The 21,437-nt window shown below is 32.3% G+C and overlaps 2 protein-coding genes and 1 long non-coding RNA gene across 3 annotated transcripts; 2 read left to right on the top strand and 1 right to left on the bottom strand.

Moving 5' to 3' along the window:
- The first annotated feature begins 2,692 nt into the window (after positions 1-2,692).
- On the top strand, positions 2,693-7,773 carry LOC141447313 (triabin-like). Its single transcript, XM_074114742.1, has 6 exons — positions 2,693-2,833; positions 4,507-4,639; positions 5,595-5,698; positions 6,681-6,763; positions 7,125-7,223; positions 7,593-7,773. Exons 1-6 carry the CDS (start codon positions 2,826-2,828, stop codon positions 7,706-7,708), a joined length of 543 nt encoding a protein of 180 aa, XP_073970843.1. The 5' UTR covers positions 2,693-2,825; the 3' UTR covers positions 7,709-7,773.
- A 2,176-nt stretch (positions 7,774-9,949) lies between these two features.
- On the top strand, positions 9,950-14,063 carry LOC141447311 (procalin-like). Its single transcript, XM_074114741.1, has 6 exons — positions 9,950-10,124; positions 10,891-11,011; positions 11,576-11,679; positions 11,918-11,997; positions 12,363-12,464; positions 13,851-14,063. Exons 1-6 carry the CDS (start codon positions 10,117-10,119, stop codon positions 13,967-13,969), a joined length of 534 nt encoding a protein of 177 aa, XP_073970842.1. The 5' UTR covers positions 9,950-10,116; the 3' UTR covers positions 13,970-14,063.
- Positions 13,892-19,557, bottom strand: LOC141447312 (uncharacterized). Its single transcript, XR_012454262.1, has 3 exons — positions 15,964-19,557; positions 15,282-15,870; positions 13,892-15,208 (listed from the first exon to the last, which is right to left on the bottom strand). It is a non-coding gene; the product is annotated as an uncharacterized lncRNA (long non-coding RNA).
- Between the last annotated feature and the right edge of the window lie 1,880 nt (positions 19,558-21,437).

The raw sequence follows: 21,437 nt of genomic DNA, 5'->3' as shown, positions 1-21,437 counted from the left end.
GAAGGTGCAGAGTCACCATAATGTTTATCAAGCTTCTCTTTAGTCTCCTGAGGCGTTTTGCCTTTCATAAAGTAGTGTTTAATCAACACACAAAATTCTTTTTCGTCCATTTTTTGAAAATCACTCGACTTCCTCGATTCAAACGAATGCCAAACACAAAGAAATAGACCGATCTGGCTGAAACTTGGTGTGTGTTCTTCCAAGAGATGCTACTAACTAAACAAACATAACCTCGATACGCGCCAGTGGTGCTATCTCTCTGACTTTGCACGGACTTTTCAATCGACCTCGAATAGTCTACGGATGCCCAGCTGGGAAATGAACCAACAAATCTGACGAATTTATTTTGTATTCTCTGTATTTTATTGTAATTGTTAGCTACAAGTATGAGATTAGGTAGCGGCAGCGTACGGGAGTACCAGACGCATGTAAAGTTAATATATTTATTTCTTATTTCGAAAATCCAAAGTTGAACTTCTATTCAGCAATGAGAACAGACTGCACATTACTTCTAGCGCTCTATTATATCGTTCACATGCTTCGGGTAGGTTAACCTCCCACTTCAAGAGTCATCAATTTTAATGTGAAAAAAGCGTAAAAACGAAAAGCGCAGAAATGGTTTTACACAAAATTTAACGAAATCTGCTGATTATAAACTCGCAAAAAATTAAAAATGAAATCTTTAAAAATAAATATTAGAATATATCTGTCTTGGCAATTTCTTCCAAACTGATATTATCAAAAAATTAATTTTTATTTAAATTGTTTAAACAAATGCAAAAAGCCAAAATGACTAAAGTCACACAGGACTGCAAATTATTCTACCTAAAACAGAAGGATACTCCATTGTGAGAAAATTTGAAGTTAGCGAGCACCGCTTTAGGATCAGTAAGATCTTTAGCTGTATCTCCGTAATCTGTAAAAGGCTCTTTCAGGTTTCTGTAGATCTCCTCTATATATGAACTCAAAGATAGGCCCATTATTCAACTCAGTTACTGTAAGTCAACCAACCCTCATAGCCACGACCTGACGAAGGCAAAAAGACTAGTTGTTGTTTTAATCTGGACCGATTCCTCGCTAATTTGAATTCTTAATATAAATTGTTTACGGCCACTAAAAGCTAATACAAATTCATATTTGCTTCTATTGTTCCAACCATTTTTCGAAATTGATTTCTCTTTGGGGCTTTATTTGTCAGGAAACAATGTTTTTCTTAGATCCTAATAGAAGATAATAAATACAACTAAGCCACCTCTCTATGTTTGGGAATTTTATTACAATTAATATCATTTAAGTAATTTTACTTTATTTGATTTTCATTTATATTTTTTTAGAATTGTCACACACGCTAACAAAAGATTTTATTCATAGCATATATTTTCTCAAAATTATAATATAATTTATATCATAAAGTTCATAAATGGTAATAAATATCATATTCACTCACACATTAAAAGAGAAAATTAGAGTTTGTCTATTACTGTCGTAATTTGAATCACTAAATTAAAACGAAATTTCAGTCTTAATTTTGCCTTACATGAGAGCACAAATTACACTATTTAATAAAAATAAATAACTATTTGTAATCATTATTCATTCCTATATTATTTCTACATTAGAACGACCACATCCATGTAATGTCTAGTACTGGTTTTGAATTAGGGTGTTTTAAGTGAATAATGCTGTATTTCTAAACAACTCAAAGGCTATTCTCACTTTTAATGTGGTTTTTGCACTAGCAGTAGAACTACTAGAATTCAAACTTCGTACAATAGACAACATGAAGTGAACTATGTTTTCAATTACGTAATATTTAAACTAGATTTTGAATATTCAACTCTTTTGATTATAGAGTGCCATTTGTTACTTTAAAAACAAATTTGTGAAGAGATTGTACGTCAATTGGAGGATAATATTTGCTTATAAATGTTTGTATAACTGGTGTGGGTATTTATTTAAACAACACAGTGGATTAGTGTACATGAACATAGGACTAAAAAAACTGATAAATGAAAATTGGTGTGAACAAAATATTTTTTAATCCTATTGTTACAATTTGATAGAAACAATGAATTTTACACGACGTTCTTGGTTACCTATGTAAAGTAAAGTAAAGTAAAGTATTACCTACTTTTTCAGGCTTTCAAACAAATTAGGTATCGTGAACGGAGGCGACTAGCAAACATACTGTACTATAAATTTCTTTTATTAACTATTAAATAAAATCCAAGGCCTAAGACCGGGAATCGAACCCAGTACCACAATATGTACATATTAGCTTTACAGGTCTCGCCTCTAACCGCTCGGCTACCGTTGCGCCTAGTTACCTGTGTATGGTATGGCTAAAATAAATAATTTACAAGGAAATATTTAAGCAGATAAATAACCAGGATGGTAAAATATCTACGACTTACTGAGCCACATTAGAAAGAGTGTTTTCAAATTTTCTAGAAAATAATAGAAAACAAATCAAGACCATGCTCATAAAATGCTAATATAATAATATAAAATGCTCATAAAATAAGTAATCGTTATAATTTAAATTTTGCGAAATTAATTAAAAGTACATCCTATTTGGACAAGACATCAATACGTCTGATAGTTCTAGTTTTTTTTATAGTTTGCACTGCAATTAAAAATGCGAATAATTATTCAGATTAATTCCCGGAAACTTAATTTTAGAACTAAATTGTAATAATTATTTGCTATATATTAAAATTAAATAAATAATGTAAACAATAAACTACGTCTATTGTGAAAGTGGGAGGTGCGCTATAAATTACATTAGACTGGGATCAAAATTTACTTAATACTTTTGGGCCAACATGATGATGTGAGTAAGACTAGCAATATTTTTTTATAATTATTTTGTGTTATTTTTTAATGATAATTTTTTTTTTTCAATCCCTCTATGGTCACTAAGTTGTAGTCTGAATTTAGACTACCTTTCTACTTTTCTCCGTTCAGTTGCTCACCAACTTTCAGTCCATATTCTCTTCTAACTCTTCCTTCCTTGGCTCCTGGGTAGATCTTTCCTCCTGCCAAGAACCCAATACATCCCGGAGCATCTTTTATATCTGGGGCCGATTTCAAAATGAATTAATACTATTTCTCTTCAAATATACTAAATTTTTATTATGTATTGACATCTAATGTCCATCTAAAATAAAATCTAATTTATTTATTTTCTGTAAATCTGGAGGGATAAAAAAACTATTAACCCTAGAGTAATTCTGTATTATGAAAATTAGAATAATTGGAAAATGTGAATTTTCCTTAAGAATCCGGTACTTATCTCTCAATAAAGAAAACGTAAGATGTCAATAAAGAAAACTATTTTAAAGAAAACGTTATTAACCTTTCAGTAAAAAGTCACATTTCAAGTTAAACTATTATCTAGTTAAACTTTAGCCACTGAATAATTAAATTAAATATACCTAAATCCCTCTAACTTTTTACAAAACTGTTAGGAATTGTGTTGATTTAAACTGGTATGAAAATGAAAACCTACTGAAGCTTTTTAGGGAATCCTAAATTTTCTATTCAATTTAGTAAAACGTATGGTTATCGAACTTCCGCTCAAACCTTAGTTCGGCAACCGACAATAGTTTTATTTTGAAAATTAAGAATACCAATTTAAAATGTACTATCTGATTTTTTTTTTTAATTTCAGCGATTTTAAAACTCCATTTAAAGCGAAAATTCAATATTAAATAATTTCAGAGCATCATCCTAGAAACTAGATGTCCCAGTTTTATGTCCAAAACTTCACCTAATTCTCTTTACCATTTCCTAGCTACATCTAATTAATCCATTGACTTTTCTTATCTTTTGAAGTCTTCATTCTACAAATCAATTACGTTCAATTACCTCAACGGCTTAGCTAACCCCACCTTAGCAAGCAGGCTATTCTCAGCTCGTGGTCCTCTGGGACACTAAATAAAATAAATAAATAAATAAATAAATAAATAAATAAATAAATAAATAAATAAAAATTAAACTATTCGAAATTCAAACACTTCTTCTAAACTAAGGCATTTTCATGTCAACAATGAGCGTAAATGTAGAAATATTTGCTATAAAAACTGCTTCGGCTAATCGATGGTACTTTTAGATGGAACATCACTAAACTCACTATTAATCGTCCGCAATAATGAAATTAGTATAATATTATAGTTCAACCCTCAGAAGCATATCACTAGAAATACATCATGAAATCTATTATCTGGCAAGCAACTTGTTCAAAGAATTTTAGGGTATAGAACTTAATAGTTAATTTTAAACCTTTATGAATGCTGTCTTTATTTGACCACATTTACAAAATAATAAATAGCTATTGCATAGGAGGATGGTTCCGGGATAAGTTTAGTGCTTAGTTGTGAGTAGTGAATGATAAATTATATAATATACAATAATTGCTGATTGTTGACGCCATATCATGTCAGTCTTAATAAAAATAATATTATTTATACTTCATAAATGTATTTGTAAATAAATTTATTACAGAATCATTGTAGCCACACTTTTAGGACTTTTGGGCCACACCTTTGCAGCGGCTGGTGCCTCTGCAACTACCACTATGCCTAAAGAATGCCTTGAATTAAAGGGTGACATTAAACCAGGCTTTGACGCTAATCAAGTACGTAATATTACTGAATTCAAAATTATATTCAGATGGTAGTTCATTAGGTGGAAGTATAATTTAAATGTAAACATATTTCAGGGATTCTGTTTTTTTTATGAAAATTGAAAATAAAATATGATAAAGAAATTTTAAAAAAAAAAACCTGGAATAAAAATTATTAGAGATAAGTGATTTGTTTAAATTTTATGAGCATGGACTTGTAAGTGGGAGAACCCCAGGCATTTTGAATTATGCGAGTAAAACCCACGGTACTCGCTATTTGTTCAGGCGAGCTAAAAGTCCAACTACCAATTCAATTAGGTGACGTGGCCGGAGGCGGAAGCTCATACATTACTTTAAATTTTTTTTTTCTAACAAATAAAAAGTAGTCATTCGCGGGATTCGAACTGGGGATCTTCGACTTACAAAGCCATGCTCTTGAGCACTAAACCAACACCCGCCGCAAATCATGCGAATAGCTTCTTTTATTTGATAGAAAAATGTTTATATTAAAGAATATAGCTCGAATAGACATGGAAAGAGATAAGAGAAGATTTTAGAGGCGCTAACAACTGCTGCCGGAAAAAGATATATTGGTTTTCGCCCCGGTTTACCAACCCTAATTTGCTTGTTCGGCGTTAAACCCCGCCTTAACATTGAGATGATCGCCGCAATATACATTAAAAAAGAATAAGAAAACACTACTACTCTAATTCTGGTTACAGAAAAAACATTATATTTCTGCAGAACCTAAAAAAAAAAAAAATTACTGGAAATAAATATACTTTTTTTTAAAATTTAATAGTAACATTAAAATACAAATATCGTTGGACACTTGGTAAAATTTAATCTGTGACTTTTGGTTGATTACAAAATGAAACATTTTATTGTAAATGAAAATCAAGTTGAAATAGATATTTAAATCTCCAATCATTTTACGATTTGATGTTACTGATTTCTTTGTAATTAGTTTTTTACAGGTGATTGGTATTGGACTCATGCGAGGGACCCAAAACATCCAAAACTCTGCCAGAAATACCAAGCTACATCCGACTTACGACTTAAATTCAATGGGTAATATTCTAACTTTCTAAAGATTTTTATTATTTGGTTTTCCTTAAATATTCATTCACAAGCAGTAAACTTTACAAGACTATCATATACCTTATATTTCATATAGATTAGGCTATGGTTTGTTCATCATATTGTAATATAAGATATAATATGTAAGATACCCCACGATAGTCGAGTATTTAGAAGCCCAGTCACGATGTATTGTGTCTATTTCCGATTCCTGGTTTTGGCCTTGATTTTTATCATATGTATTTATATAAGGTAAATAGACACTAGTATACACACGCCGCTGTCCATACAGGGACGGGTATTACTTAGTAAAATCAATAAAACCAAATTAACTATATCTCGGTATGGGAGATAGGCCATTCCCCGCTGAGGAAATAGATTTTGCAACTTACTAATAGCTAATTTTGATTCTATTTTAGCGCACATAATTGTTTTAAAAATGTCAACGTTGTTTACTACTCTTACTTTTAGAGATTTGTACAGCAGAGCATCGATTTTTTGGAAATAGTTAATCTAAATTTCTCGCCTCCTTAATCCAAAACAACTAAATAATTAAAAAGAGATTTATTTTATAGATTAGCGGTTGTAGTCTATATTCCGTCTATTGTTCTTTCTCACAGTACTAATTCTTCCTTTGCATCTGTTATATTATACAAAGTACTATACTACATCTTTCAACTATTTAGGTATCGTGTTTTGTAGTAATAGAGCACTTTCCAGTTACATATTTTGAAAAATCAGCTTCCGTCCCTTAGATCTTACAAAGAAGTTACGTTAGATTTGATTAGAAAGGGCTAATCCCACAATTTTCCATTTTCTGGAGGCCGGTAAGTGCATAGAAAAACTCCAGGGACCAATGACTTCAATTGTTGACGTGCAAAACAATTATATATAAAATAAATCTAGTAAAACCAACTTAAATCTGCTGTAATATGGACTTGAGCTTTATTTAACTCCAACTTTATTTTTTTAGGAACAGTGGTTCGGACGTCACATGTCAAGGAGCCAAAGTGATTGGAAAAGAAGGGTTCTATTCTTTTCAATGCACCACGTCAGGTAAGTGGACTGCATTGCACCAGTGACTAGTCTAAAGAGGGTGTCGTGTAGAATATCGAAAAGTGAACTTTCATATAACATATATGTCTTCCCAGAGTAATAGTCAAGATGCCCAAATCTTGAATTCAACCAATAATAAATACTTTTGTGCTATATTGCTCTGATTATTGATATCAAGCAATTGATAATCATTTACATTTTGATAAACTATAATTTTGACATTGAAAGTGTTAGATTTCCGCATTGCAGTACAATATTTTTAATTCCAATCAATACAGCCCGCATGTTTTTCCTGTTTCTAGCCGTTTTGGATTTCATCAGAGGCTAATTCATGAGTTATTTATCTCGTTATGTTTTTCAGGTGTAACTTTCACATCATTTATGGCAGTTGTTGAAACAGACTATAATAATTATGCTTTGCTCTATAGATGTGGACGTTATGGATCATCTGCTGTAGAAGGTAATGAACACTTAGTTATTGCATTGAGTTGAGGCAGGTGTTAGTGGAGTGGTTATAAAACGTGGATTTGAAGTCAAAGATCCTAGAGTTCGAATCTAGCTTGAACCATATTTTATTTGTTAAAAAGAAAGTAGTTATATGCTATCGCCCCTCTTGCCCTAGCCTGAAAAAGTTGGCATTACAATACAATACTTTTCCTTATTGAAATGATAGAAATCTACCTTGGAGTGCAATATCCGATTTTTAACCACTAGGGAGATTATAAATGTCAACAAATTCTGCTCTCATTCCAATACTTACCTAGAGGGCTCGGTTCCTTTTTCATTAAATTTATTAAAAATTCAGGATTTATTATTATTGTGATTTCAGATAATTTTTTGGTATTTAACCGACAATCCAGTGGTGGAATTCCTGGAGGGCTAACAACCAAGTTGAGCCAACTAGATCTGACACCGACATCCTTCACTAAGCTTGGTTGTACTTAAGTTAACTCCTTACATTCCACATAAAAATATGTAATGATAAATATAATGAAATGGTGTAACTTTAACTATTTATTTTTTAATGCAGTCCCCACGCAAAAATTAATTTATCAACTCACAAGCCCTGCAAATCATTTTCCAAAATAGTATTATTGACGTATTTATATGCTAGTAGAAGCCACTGTGGGTTAACTAGGCACCTCAAGTTCAGATAGATTTCGATGGCTGGGGACATGTGCAGAGGATGAGCGAAAATAGAATGCCGAGCAGAATAAAGGATTGCACTCCGGTAGGGAAAAGAAGAGCTAGTCGACCTAGATGGAGGTGGTTGGATCAGTCTGCCTTGGAAGGATGCTTCTAAGTTGGGAGTTCCTAGATTTTAGTTGGCAGCCAAGGACAGAGAGTTGTGGGGAAAGTTGTTGCTGGAGGCCAAAGCTCCACCCTCGCTTTAGAGCCGAAAATGTATGTAAAATAAAGCTAAATTGCACGGCCAACGCTAGCTAGCGGATTTTTCGATTACAAGAGTTAAGTTCCATATGAATTGTTTTGATTAGTGTTGTGGACATAAGTTTGGACAAGCAAGAAAAGATCCATGTTCGAATCCAGCGTTTAGCTATTTTTTATTTAATTAGTAAATTGTGAAGTATGAGCATCCCTCTCTAGTCAATGTTAGTAGTTAACGTCGGTAGTTGGATGTTAAGCCTCGCTTGAAAAAAAGGCGATGTCTTTAATCTACTTTACATTCCTCTCAATAAGGTTATTAGTTGAACAGTTTTGATGTACTATGATTGTAGACGGTAGATATTAGAAAGCTTGATTTACTTCAAATCTGAGTCAGTTTAAGTAATCGACATAGTACACAGTATTTTATTGGTAACTGTTAGTTCTGAACATCTAAATAAGTGGTAACAATTTTTTCATGAGTTGCTGCTGTATATGACAGAGATGTATTGGTAAGGATATTTAGAGGGCCATCGCCTGTGTAAGTATAGTTCTTAAGGACAAAATGTAAAAATAGCGAGAGAATAGGTCCAAGAAAACTGCCCCAAGGAAAAATTAACCTAAAATTATCTTTTATACTGAAGATACTGATTGATACCTCTCATTTAATAGTTATTAAATAAGTTTTTAATTGCCAGTACCAGCTAAATGTAAGATTTATAGAAATAATAACTAAATATGAACCGTTCACTGAACAAATTGATTAATTCCACTAATTGAATATCTTAAATTTAATTGTCAAAGCTCTTGGTTCAGTCATAGCTTTTTATATTTATAATAAATTTACCAAATAATAAGTATTAGCAAGTAATAACAAGTATTAAACGAAATTTTTTTTTGGCCATTGAATAATAAAGAATTTTTTCAGAAGCCACTTTTGATTTACTTATTGCTCTAATATAAATTGTAGCAATAATTCAACTTAAATTCAGTATCAGTCGCTGAATAATAACGGTAAATTTATTTGAATTTATATTATAAACGGACTTAAAAAAAAAAGTACATTATTTCAATGCATTTCTACACAGGAGAAATAAAGGAACAGCAAATGATATAAATGCACTTAATCTGCGAACTGTACTGCAACTGTCTTACTCCTAAAACAGAAGGATACTCATTGCGTAAAAAAAAGAAAAAAGCGAGCTCCGCTTTAGGATCAATAAGATCTTTTGCTGTATCTCCGTAATCTATAAAAGGCGGTTTTATCGTTTTTGTAGATCATCTCTATAGATGAACTGAAAAATGGGCCATTCTACAAGTCTGCCGCTAGATAACCCACATGAGCAGGTGTGCACATCAGTTAGGTACTGCTTTTACGCCAGAAAAAGAAATAAAATTATTTACAATTTAACTAATAACACTAGAAGTAGACTATTTCTGCTCTAGTAAATGGTTATTTGTGGCAATGAATTACTTTGATAAATTTAGGCACAGTTAAGATAAGGAGAGATTTTTTTAAAAAAATCTTCAACTAAATTATAATGTTGTACGCGTGTAAGTCCTGGTGTTTTATAGTTTGTGAAACTTATACTAACCTAAATTCAAAATATCATTTTTCTAGAAAATAATAGTAACCAAGTCAAGATAATATTCATAAAATGATTAACTAATCGTGATAAATTTAAATTTTGTGAAATTAATTAAAAGTCCATCGTATTTTGTGGGAACATAAACATATGTCTGATAGTTCTAGTTTTTATTTATTTATTTTTTTTTTTGCACTGCAAAATAAATATCATTCACATTATTTCTCAGAAACATCATTTTTGAATTTGCTTGTGTTTGATTATTTGCTACATTACAATTAATTAATCAATGCAATCAATAAACTACGTCTAATTTGCTAGTGGGAGGTGTGGAATTATCTTTACTTTTCTGTGGTAAAATTTATTTATTTCTATTTGGCCAACATGATGATGTGAGTAAGACTAGCAATATTTTATTTATTTATTATATATTATTTTGTATTATTTTTTATAGATGTTTTCTTTTTTCAACTCCTCTGTGGTCACTAAGTTGTAGTCCAAATCCAGCCCATCTATCAACTTTTCTCCTTCAGTTAGTCACCAACATTCAGACCATATTCTCTTCTAACACAATCTCACATTTCAAGTTAACCTATTTTCTAGTTAAACCTCACGTTCCAGAATTTATTTTTAATATTATTATTAATATTATAATGGCGGCTGAATTATTAAATGGTTCTGAAGTTATCAAATGCCCTTAAACTTTATCCTGTCAAACTTTTTACAAAATTGTTAGGAATTATGGTGATTTAACTGGTAAATCCTGGGCCAATCATTGATGCTTTTAGAAGGAACATTATTAAACTTCACCATCAATCGTATATAATAATGAAATTAATATAACATAGTTTAACCTTTCGAATTATATCTCTCAGACATACCTCGTGAAATCTATAATCTGGCAAGCAACTTGTTCAAAGAATTTTTGCGAATGTAACTTAATAGTAAATAGTAAACCTTTATAAATGCTGCCTTATTTAGAGCAAATTTTCAAAATGATTAATAGCTGATGCTTAGTAGGGGTTTTTTAAAAGCAGTTTAGTACTTAGTTGTGAGATGTGAGTGTTATGTTATACATTATAAAATAATTGCAGATTGATGACACCATTTTATGCCAGTCTTAATAATATACTATATTTGTAAATAAATTTATTACAGAATCATTGCAGTGACATTTTTAGGTCTTTTGGGCCATTCATTTGCATATGATGAAATATCTTTAGTTAGGGGATGCTATACATTAGAGGATGACCATAAGAAAAACTTAGATACCACTAAAGTAAGAGAAATTACTGAATTCAAAATTAGCGTAGATTTTATTTTAGTGGATAGAGGAGGTTCAGTATAATTTAAATTCATACATATTTCAGGGATTCTGTTCTTTTCTTAAGAAAATTGAAAGTAATATATGATAAATAAGTACTAGGATAAAAATTATTAGTGGCGAACGTTTTGTTTAAATGTTATGAATGAGGAATTGGAGAAAACGATTTGGGGCGCTAATGACAGTAGCAGACGATGCGCCCGAAAAAAATAATTGAAAATGGGTTTTCGTCTCGGTTTAACAAACCTAATTTGTTGGTAAGGCGTTAAGACGCGCCTTAACATAGAGGCGAATGTTGCAATTTGCAAAAAAAAAAAACTTATTTTTTGTAGAACGCTGAAAAAATATTGTTTAAAAACCAATTTTAATTTAATAATAACATTTTAGTATAAATCAATAATGAAACACAGACAAATTTGATCTAAATTGTTGATTACAAAAACTACATATTATTATAAAATAGATATTCAAGTTACTAATCATTTTACGATTTGATGCTGGTGATTCTTTTTTAATTAGTTTTTTACAGGAGATTGGTATCTGACTCATTCGACGAATCCAGATAATTCTTCTCTCTGCCAGAAGTACGAAGTTAGACACGACTTACATCTTACTTTCAATGGGTAATACGACCATTCCAACTTTCTAAAAGAGTCAAGTTGTTTTAAATACATCTTAGCTTGGTTGGGCCTCGCCTCTAATCGCTCGATTACCGTGGCGCCTTTATTTTAATTTTTTTAAGAGAGTAATTAGATTAAAATTTTAATATCATTTCCAAAGCAGAGATCCTGGATTCGAATCCAGCTACCGGCTAATATGAAAATCAGCTTAATTTAACTTTAACTTTTTTTTTTTTTATAGTAAAAGTGGTTTTGTCGAATGCGAAGGGGCCAAATTGAGTGGTTATAAATGGTTCTATTCTTTTAATTGCACAACGAAAGGTAAGTGGACTGCATTTCACCTGTACGTAGTCTAAAGAGGGTGTCGTATAGAATATCAAAAGTGAACTTTTATACACATGTCTTGCCGTTGTAATAGTCAATAAATGCCTAAATCTTGATTTCAAATAATAATAAATACTTGAACACTATATTCTGCTTTGATTGTTGATATAAATTATTTGATAATCACTTTTGATAAACTGACATTTTGTCGTTGAAAATGTTAGATTTCCGCACTGCAGTACAATATTGTTAATTTTAAACCATATAGCACCCATCTAGCCGTTTTGGATTTCATCAGAGGCTAAGAGTCTAGTGTAAAGTATTTGATGGTACTTAATTTTAGATCTCGTATTATTTTACAGATAAAACATTCATAAGATTCATGTCAGTACTTGAAACAGACTATACAAAATATGCTTTACTCTATAGATGTGGACTTTATGGATCAGAAACCAGTGCACGAGGTAATGAAAATTCAATTATGGCTTGAATTGGGTGAAGCAAGTATTAGTGAAGTGTTTATGAAGTCGGAGATTCCCAGTTCGAATCTAAAGTGAACTATGCTTTATTTGTTTTAAAAATTGTAAATAGTAAAGTATATGCTTCCACCCCTTCCGTAATACCTAATTTGGCAGTTGGAGGAAAACCCAGCCTGAAAAAAAGGAGTTCTATATTTAACTTACTTAAGGCTTGAGTTTTTATATACGACTACAGCTATTAAACACAATGTGCTTATAGTTTTAAACGTTTCCACACTTGAACTAGTAGACTGTTGTTTAAAACACATTACCTTCGGGTTTAGAACCCGATCTCTAACTCCAAGAGGTTGGCTCCCTTACAACTGTACATAGGAGCAGTCCAACCGAGTCGGTATAAGGAAGCTCTATGTTCCCTTTCTTCCAGCTCTTATCTAACCCTATTCAATGCGTCGACCCGTGTCAAAAGATTGAATGGCGCAGGGGTGAATTTGTCAAAACTGCACCTGCATTTTTCCTCGGTGTAAGCAGCCTTATCCAGTAAACTCGGCTTTGGATGGCATTTGACTTAACGAAAATGTGTTTTGTAGAAGGTCAACACCCTTTAAACAGTGGCCATCCTCATTTATCGGCATCGTTCTTTTTTATCTGAGAGCCTGTGGATCACCAGGTTTTGGGGCATGATATGTCTTTCTTAGAAAAATTGGAGTAGGGGGTCTGTTGTCAGGAAGTAGTCAACCCATCCTGCTGATATCCTAATCGCCGGAGTTTCCCCTAAAGAACCTGGGTGGATGTGTAAACTATACGAGAATACTCCCATCCTTCAGTAAGTGATTTGGGTAGTGGGAGCCAGTTTGGGAACTTGGAGATGATTTTGCAGGAACGGGTACAGGTACACGAGAGAGATTATTCTTGTCTATAGACAAGCTCTCTTATCTTAGAACTCCCTTAGAGAGCTTGATTTCTTTTTAGATATGGGAATGCCAACCTAAGGGAGCCCACAGGCTTCCTAAAAGAAAATAGTCATTTATAAGAGTGGAACTTATCCTACTTAGACTACTCTCAATTAGGGAGCTCAATTTACAATATTTAGGGTGGTTGATGGGGAAGATCGTTGCGACCATCTTTAATTTCTCCACTCTGAAATTCCTTAGAGAACCTGGGTGAACCGCAGGTGCTTCAGGGTCTCTTATGACACTTGCAGGATCATTATGGATCTATTAAAGGACACTGAGTAAAATACCCAGCAAAAACCAAACAAACAAAAATAATTTGAACGCTCAAATAACCATTCTAATAATACTAAAATGATTAGCAATTCAGGATTTTATTATTATTATTATCAATGTTTTTATTTTATTATTATTATTTCAGAAAACTTTTTGATTTTTAACCGAAATAAAGATGGTGGCGTTCCTAGAGAAATTGGTAACAAGTTGAAAGAATTTGGCTTGTGGACATTCCTGTTTCGAAAGCATGGCTGTAAAAAGTAACAAATTATACGAGTATGCATGAATTTTAAAGAAAAATATGTAAAGAGAAATATAATTTTGATTATATTGATGTTTAATAAATCGTTTAACTTTTTTAACTATTCTCTATTGAAAACCTTATTGGAAAATTAACATTGCTTCACAATCTTTTAAAATAACTTTTCTACAATAGAATATATGCATACAAAGAAATGAACAAATTTTGTTAAGACTAAAAAAAACAGTGTAAATAGTTAATTTAGATGCCATTTAAAGAAAATTATGAAGAACGAAAACCAAAATCAGTAATGGATGTAGATAAATTATAATATAAATTTAGGCTTTAATTCGCACAAGAAATGTCTTTGAAAACAGTTGCGAAAAATAAATTTTCTTACAAGAATGGTTGGATGTTGGATGCATTTTACTGTATCCACTTGCATTGGCCAGTTAGGAAGTCAAGATAAGAAAAATCATTTTTATTGTTGACAATGAACACTTTATGGTGTAATGGTGGACATCTCCATTTTAATGCTTGATAAAATGAAGTTAAATGGCACATCTTATGCCATCTAGCGGATTTTTTGACAAACTGTACGATCCATATGAATTGTTTTGTTGAGGCATAATAAGGAGCAGTGAGCGGGTTTAGGGAAGTGGTTATTAACGAGTTTGAACTAATTAGTAGGAGGAGAACCAATGGTCGAATCCAGCGAGTAGCTAATTTTTTATTTTAATTAGCAAAATGATAGTAGTAAAGAATGAACGACATTTAGATTGGTAGTTGGACCGCACTTTACTCATAATAAAGAGCGTTGGTTATTCTGTGAAGAATTTAGGACCGCAATGTTTGTAGGCAGTTAATTGTTAGAATGCTTCAATTTTAGACTCATACTTCAAGACTAAATCGGTTTCAGTTACCATCGCAAAACATAGTATTGATCACTTAGCTTGGAATATCTGACAAGTATTCACGTTATTAAGTGGTAATGTTTCTTTAATGTTTATCATTTGAGTCTTGTGCGCGGGTTTCATGTCAGTTATTTGTCAATGTTAAGTCCTAGGTACAAGACAATGTTAGCACAAATAAGTGCATTCTAATTTAAATAAACAGATGGGCAAGTTGTTAAGTCTGAGAGTGAAATATATATCCAGGCCTTTTGGTTTGTGCACTATTGATTTTCTGATTTCTTAACCACTGCTCTAGTGTTAACCACTGCGTTCCGTAGTGGATGGAAGCGGATAGCTAACATACTTTACCTGAAAAACATAAAATAAATTTGGATAAAACCATAAAATTAGTTAAGCCGGTAGTCTGGACCGATAATCGCACCTAATACCACAATGCATTTTAGCTTGGGAAGCCACTCTTCTAACCGCTCGGTTACCTTGTTGTCAGTACTTTTTGGATCGATACTTAGTTTGGTGCTATATTAACCTGGTTCTGCGCTTATTAATTATTCACGTCCATATTTGAATATGGGTTATTCTCTTTATTGCTTATTCCCGAGAAGGTTTGTTAAACTTATGTGAAGTAAACTGCATCGTTCAGTTGTTTTCTCCGTTTTAAGAGGCACTGTCTAGTCCAGTTTGTCATTTAGTAATTTTTGAAATAGTTTTCTGACATTCTAAGGTATAGAGACAATTGTTTAGGTTGTGTGTCAAGAACTAGAAGATCTGAAATTTGAACTGAAGAAGAAAGATGATTTCGTGTGAGAATGACTAACTGAATTCATGTGGACTGAGCAGTGATGAAGTCAAGAATGTTAGTAAGTATTAAGAGAGATGTTGGCCAGTATTTGTTTATTTTCAGTGATTGGTCCATATTTTTAAACCCCAATATCTCGAGATACAGTATCCAACTTTTTTTTAAATGGAACGTTGTATTTTTTTTGTTGCATATTTTTATAGTATTTGAGCTCCTAAAAAAAACAAAATTTAAATCGATTAGATTTTTCAAAAGTTATAGTAATTTAAAATATGAAAAACAAATTTCAGTTTAATGTCTAAATTACCTTATTTTTTTAAAAAGAAGCGGTTCAAGCTGTCAATGGATGGGCACCATCAACGGATAGGAAAGTAAAAACTCTGGACTCCCACGCTCTGTAGAGCCACTAGCTGGTGGCAAAGTCAAGATCTAGGCAGGCTAGAGTTATTCGACGTTCCAGATCTTCGACTGAAGCCTCGGGGTTAAGGTTACTGTTCACTTTATTTTTTAGATATCCCCCACACAAAATAGTCCATTGGGGTTAAGTCCGGAGATCAAGGTGGCCACTGGATGAGACAATGAGTTCTTAAGCACATTTCTGTCCAGGTAACGTCGAACAACTCTCACATTATGTGCCGGGCAACCATCTTGTTGAAAATACATATCTAGCCGACGTTTTAGATGAAAATCTTCAAGCAGAACTGGCAAAATGTTTCTTAAAAAAAGTTAGTTACCTTGCACCAGTTAAGTTCTCTCTGTAGAAGTATGGGCCGATTAGTTGATTTCCTAAAACTCCACACCAAACGTTTGTAGGAAAAACAACCTGATCGTAGAATAACTCTAGCCTGCCTAGATCTTGACTTTGCCACCATAAGTTAAGCAGGGATGAATAATTGAGAAACTATTAAAACATTTATGGAGTAGTTTTTCTGAAATTTTCTTCATTAGAGTAAGAAGATTTATATAGATCAGAAAGTAGATTTAAAATTATTAGGTATATTTGGTTTGGATATCATCTTAATTAATTAATTCTACTGAATGCAGAGGTAAGCTGTAACGAATACGCAGTTGTCTATACAACAGTTTTAAAATGTACTATTGCATTTTTTTTTTTAGTGAGGAGGGAATAATTAAGAACAATTAAAAACTAATCTCTCACACAAGGTCATTATTGCCGGTTTTGTAAATAAATGGTCTACAGTTGGTTTTATTTATCTTTGAAGAAAATGGATTATTTGACGCTCATCCATTTATTTAAGACAAAAATAAATACAAATACATGTCTTTTATGTTTACTTTCGCTGTTTAATATGTTTATTTATACATAGATTTTTAAATAGATTTATTCACTTTGTTCTTCTGGTATTCAAATAATATCATATCAGCTGCAATTAATTAGGGAAGTTTGACAAACTGAATAAATGGTACAAATATAACCATATCTGTTTTATCTGTCTAAATTAGTTGAAAAAATAATTTACAAGGTCAGAATTGCCGAAGTAATTTACTAAAATAAAATTATAACTGCATATCTTCAATTGCAAAATATTGTTAGATTTTCTTAAGGTTCAAATAGTCCAAGTTACAAGCATTCTGTGAGAAGTACATCTACCCTCCTATAACGCGGTACTCTCAGAACGCGGTTTCCATATAACGCGGAGCTGAAATTGCAACAGCCCTCCTATAACGCGGTACTCTTACAGCGCGTTATCCGTTCAATAACGTCCCATCAGTTCTTTCCGTGCACCCAATGAATGATTTTAACTGGATATGTTTATATAAACATTCAAGCTTATCTCTTAGCCGTATACGACATCGGTTTCAGTCGTCTCAGAGCTCTTTCACAGTACGTTTCGTTGGTGACCAATTCTTTCGAAAATTTTGTTGCTGGCACTGTTCTAGCGACAGCAACGAAGCGCAAAATCGCTCCGTGGCACTCAAACGGTTTATTTGTGGTTTATAATTGGACAACATTACACGATACTGTAAATAATATTCTTCATTTGTTCTAATATAATAATAATATAGTTATTTATTTAACAAGTGTGGAAAGTAGTAGTACTTTTCCTCACACGAGGCAGGGTTTGCACGCACGAGCGAGCGAAGCGAGGCGAGTGCAAGTGCAAATTGCCGAGTGAGAGGAAAACACTTTACACTCGAGTTGAATATTATATTTTTTCTGCAACCATTAGGGTTATTAACTAAAAAAAAAAACTAAACAGGAATCACTAGATTCCATTTTAAATTTCTATAAGGTAACACTATAACCCTATAACTATAACCCTATTACACTATAACACTATAAGTTTAGTTTTTGTTTCATTTCTTTTATCATTTCCTTATATGAACTCTTCAATTCAATAAAAATAATTTATAATTTATCTTGTCTTTTGTATTTATGGTCTCCATATAACGCGGTACGAATGATGTGATTTGTACTAATTCTGAGTTTCTTATAGCGCGGTTTCCATACAACGCGGTAGATGGTTTCCATACAACGCGCTACGAATTAGCCTGGTTTGTACAGTTAAATCCGAGTTTCTTATAGCGCGGTTTCCATATTACGCGGTTCGCACTCACCGCGTTATAGGAGGGTTGACTGTATATCTTGCCCAAACATAATAAACCCAGTTTTGGCCCAAGCTAATAGACTTTCTCAGTAAAACTCCACTTCCTCGTTCATACATCACTATTTCTTTTTATTATTATTTTATTTATTGTATTAGACAATAAGTCGTTACAATGGAATTGTGTTTACAAACAAAAACAAAATAAAAGTACACTTTTAACTTAAAAATATAAAGAATAACTAAAAATCGTTCTTTAAGAAATAAAATGCCTAATATAAATAACAAAACAAAAAAATAAAATAAAAGTAATACATTTTGCAATAACCATATTTATTTATTTATTTATTTATTTAAATCATATTTAACGCACAACTACTAATAATGAATACACTACTAAAATATAAATAAAATAATAGAAATTATTAAGGTTAAGAAATAGAAAATAATAGAAATTCTCTTAATTTTAGGGAAAAATTCTTGTATTTGTACAACAGGAAAAGGCTTTCTTTGTTCTGATTCGTAACTACTCTCTCCATGCTAAGCTGGCCATCAAAAGCTTCCCTATAAAAATATCCTCTTGCCTCTGAAAACACAGGGCAAACGGCCACCATATGAGTGCCATCTTCCATCTCTTTATTGCACAGCTTACAAACATTTTGATCACTAATTTTAAAACTTACATTGTCTATAGTAAATTTTGAAAAATGTTTGCCATTTAATCTCAGCTGAGCAAATAGGCGTTTATATTTTAGAGGAATATCCAACAGGATATTTTAAGTTTGAATAGGACTCTAATACTTTTAATTTCTTTCTTAAATCAGAGGGGCTATCTCCAAAAATTACCAAATCATCGGCATAAGCCAATAGAATAATATCGTTTTTCTCATCAATTCGAATTCCATATAAACCCTTAGTTCTGAAATAACCCTCCAAATCAGATATGAATAGGTTAAAAAAAATTGGACTCAAAATTTCTCCCTTGGTTCAACTTCACCTTTATAGAATATCCATTATTATCTCTAATACTCACAGTTGCCTCCTTATATAATTTTTGTAAAATTCTGAAGCATTTTCCATAAAGACCCAGGTTTCTAAGCTTTTCCCAAAGAAGATGATGACTAATCGAGTCAAATGCTCTTTGGAAGTCTACGAAAAGACAATAAAGATTTTTCTTTTTAATACCATAATTTATCTGAGCTATAGAGTTCAAAATAAAAGTATTGTCTAGACATCCTCTTCCAATTCTAAAGCCAGATTGAAACTCTGGAACTACGTTTTCCAAGTCAGTCCATACCTCCAGCCTACTTAAAAGTATCTGAGTGAAAATCTTAACCAAACAATTAACCAGACCAATACCACTGTAGTTATCTTTGCACATTTTATCCCCTTTTTTATGTAACATAAACATGACTATTTTAGACCAATCATCAGGAATATCTTCAGATTCGATTATTTTATTAACAACACACTTCCAAATAAAGTAACCAATTTTGAGGTAAATTTATAAAAAAGTCATAATTTATTTGATCTGACCCCTATACTACTGAGGACAAATTTGAAAACGTTTTGGTTATAAGCTCTAGAGAAAAGATAAATAATATTTTTTTGTTCACCATCCAAGCACTCCAGCTAAGGCTAGAATAGTAGGTGAAAACGTGTGCTCTTTGCCAGCAGTGTAATTTTAGGTATTCGAAAATGTATAGTTTATTTTATCAGAGTAGCAGTATCTAAGTTCATAGTTGTTCTCTATACCTTAAATTATAAGTATCTGTTCTTTTTTATCATTATTTTATATTTTAATTATTTTCAAGTAATTCAGGATGTACTGGATTTAATTTAAGATTACTTAATTTTTGTAAAAAGTTGTACATGTGCTGGACAGTCTCCTTGCCACAAGATGTATTTTTCTTTAGGCAAATAAATATATTATTATTATATTATAATTTATTTGATCTTGCCCAGCAGCTTTACCTAGTTTACATCTTTTTAAAGAACCTGCGATTTCATTAGCATTAATAGGATTGTCTAAGAGAGGGTGACTAACATCTAAGTTCAAGCAGTAATGGTATTCAATATTAGGAGGGTATGAATTTAATAGATAGGTATTCCAAGCTTCCATAGCAATGGGAGAAGGCATTTTAACCTCGTATCTTCTAGTATATTTTATTGTTTTCCGAAAATCTGAACTATCCCTACAATCTGAAAGTTTGTTAGAAATATCTTAGTAAAACTAAAGTTTTTTAAACTTTATTAGATTCCTATAGTTTTTTTTAGAAATAATATACGCTTGGAAGTTATTATTATCAAGCTTATTAGATTTTCAGCTTCTACAATTTTTTTGAACTAAAGTTTTAGACTTATAGCACTCCGGGTCAAACCATGCTTTTTTAAAATTATTTTGAACATATTTCACATGTTTAACCCTTTTAGTACCGAACGACGATATATCGTCGTTCGGTGCACTTGCCAAAAATACCAACGACGATATATCGTTGCGCCTCCGTTGGGGCCTTACTTTATTACAAATAAACGAAAACTCTTTACACACATACGTATTAATAGCAACTAAGAATAGTCTCTCTCTCAACCAGGTTGACACCAGGACGACCGTAACGAACTTCCGGCTCGCAGGTCACACTGACTCGGGCTATACTAGCGGGTCCTCCGTTTCGGCGTACGACCGTCCTCGCCCGTTTCCGCTCTCTCTACAATATTTTATGCTGATTAGTGCCGCGGGTCTGTATATGTTAGAGTGATAAGATAGAAACGGGACCCGGGATATCCCTCGGATATTCGTCGACACGGGATAGTTTCTCTGGACCGTAATCGCAATCTTTATGATGTTTATGATAGTTATCGGAGTATTCAAGTGGCATGCGTGCATCGACTCGGCAAGCCTAAAATCTTTTTCAGTCTTTCTTGATCCTTCTAACGTGCAGTCAGTATTCAAAAACCGTCAAAGTTTTCATAGAGACACAATTAGCAGTAGAAAATTTTGTCAGTTTTGTTGATACCTTTTTGAAAAAATTATACCCTGTTACGAACATGGATGACGCAGAATTAGTGCGAATTATTGACAATAATAATGTCTATACATTATACTAAAAGATGTATATAGAGCTATGACCAAATGATGACTTTTTTTATGTGCAATTACCATTTGAAAAAGAGAAATCACTTTTGTACGAGTTTTGTTAAGTCTTATGTTCAT

This window comes from Rhodnius prolixus, unplaced genomic scaffold (assembly GCF_049639745.1).
Source record: "Rhodnius prolixus isolate KJV_2025 unplaced genomic scaffold, Rpr scaffold_7, whole genome shotgun sequence".
Taxonomy (NCBI): domain Eukaryota; kingdom Metazoa; phylum Arthropoda; class Insecta; order Hemiptera; family Reduviidae; genus Rhodnius; species Rhodnius prolixus.
This window is presented reverse-complemented; position numbering and strand designations above follow the sequence as displayed.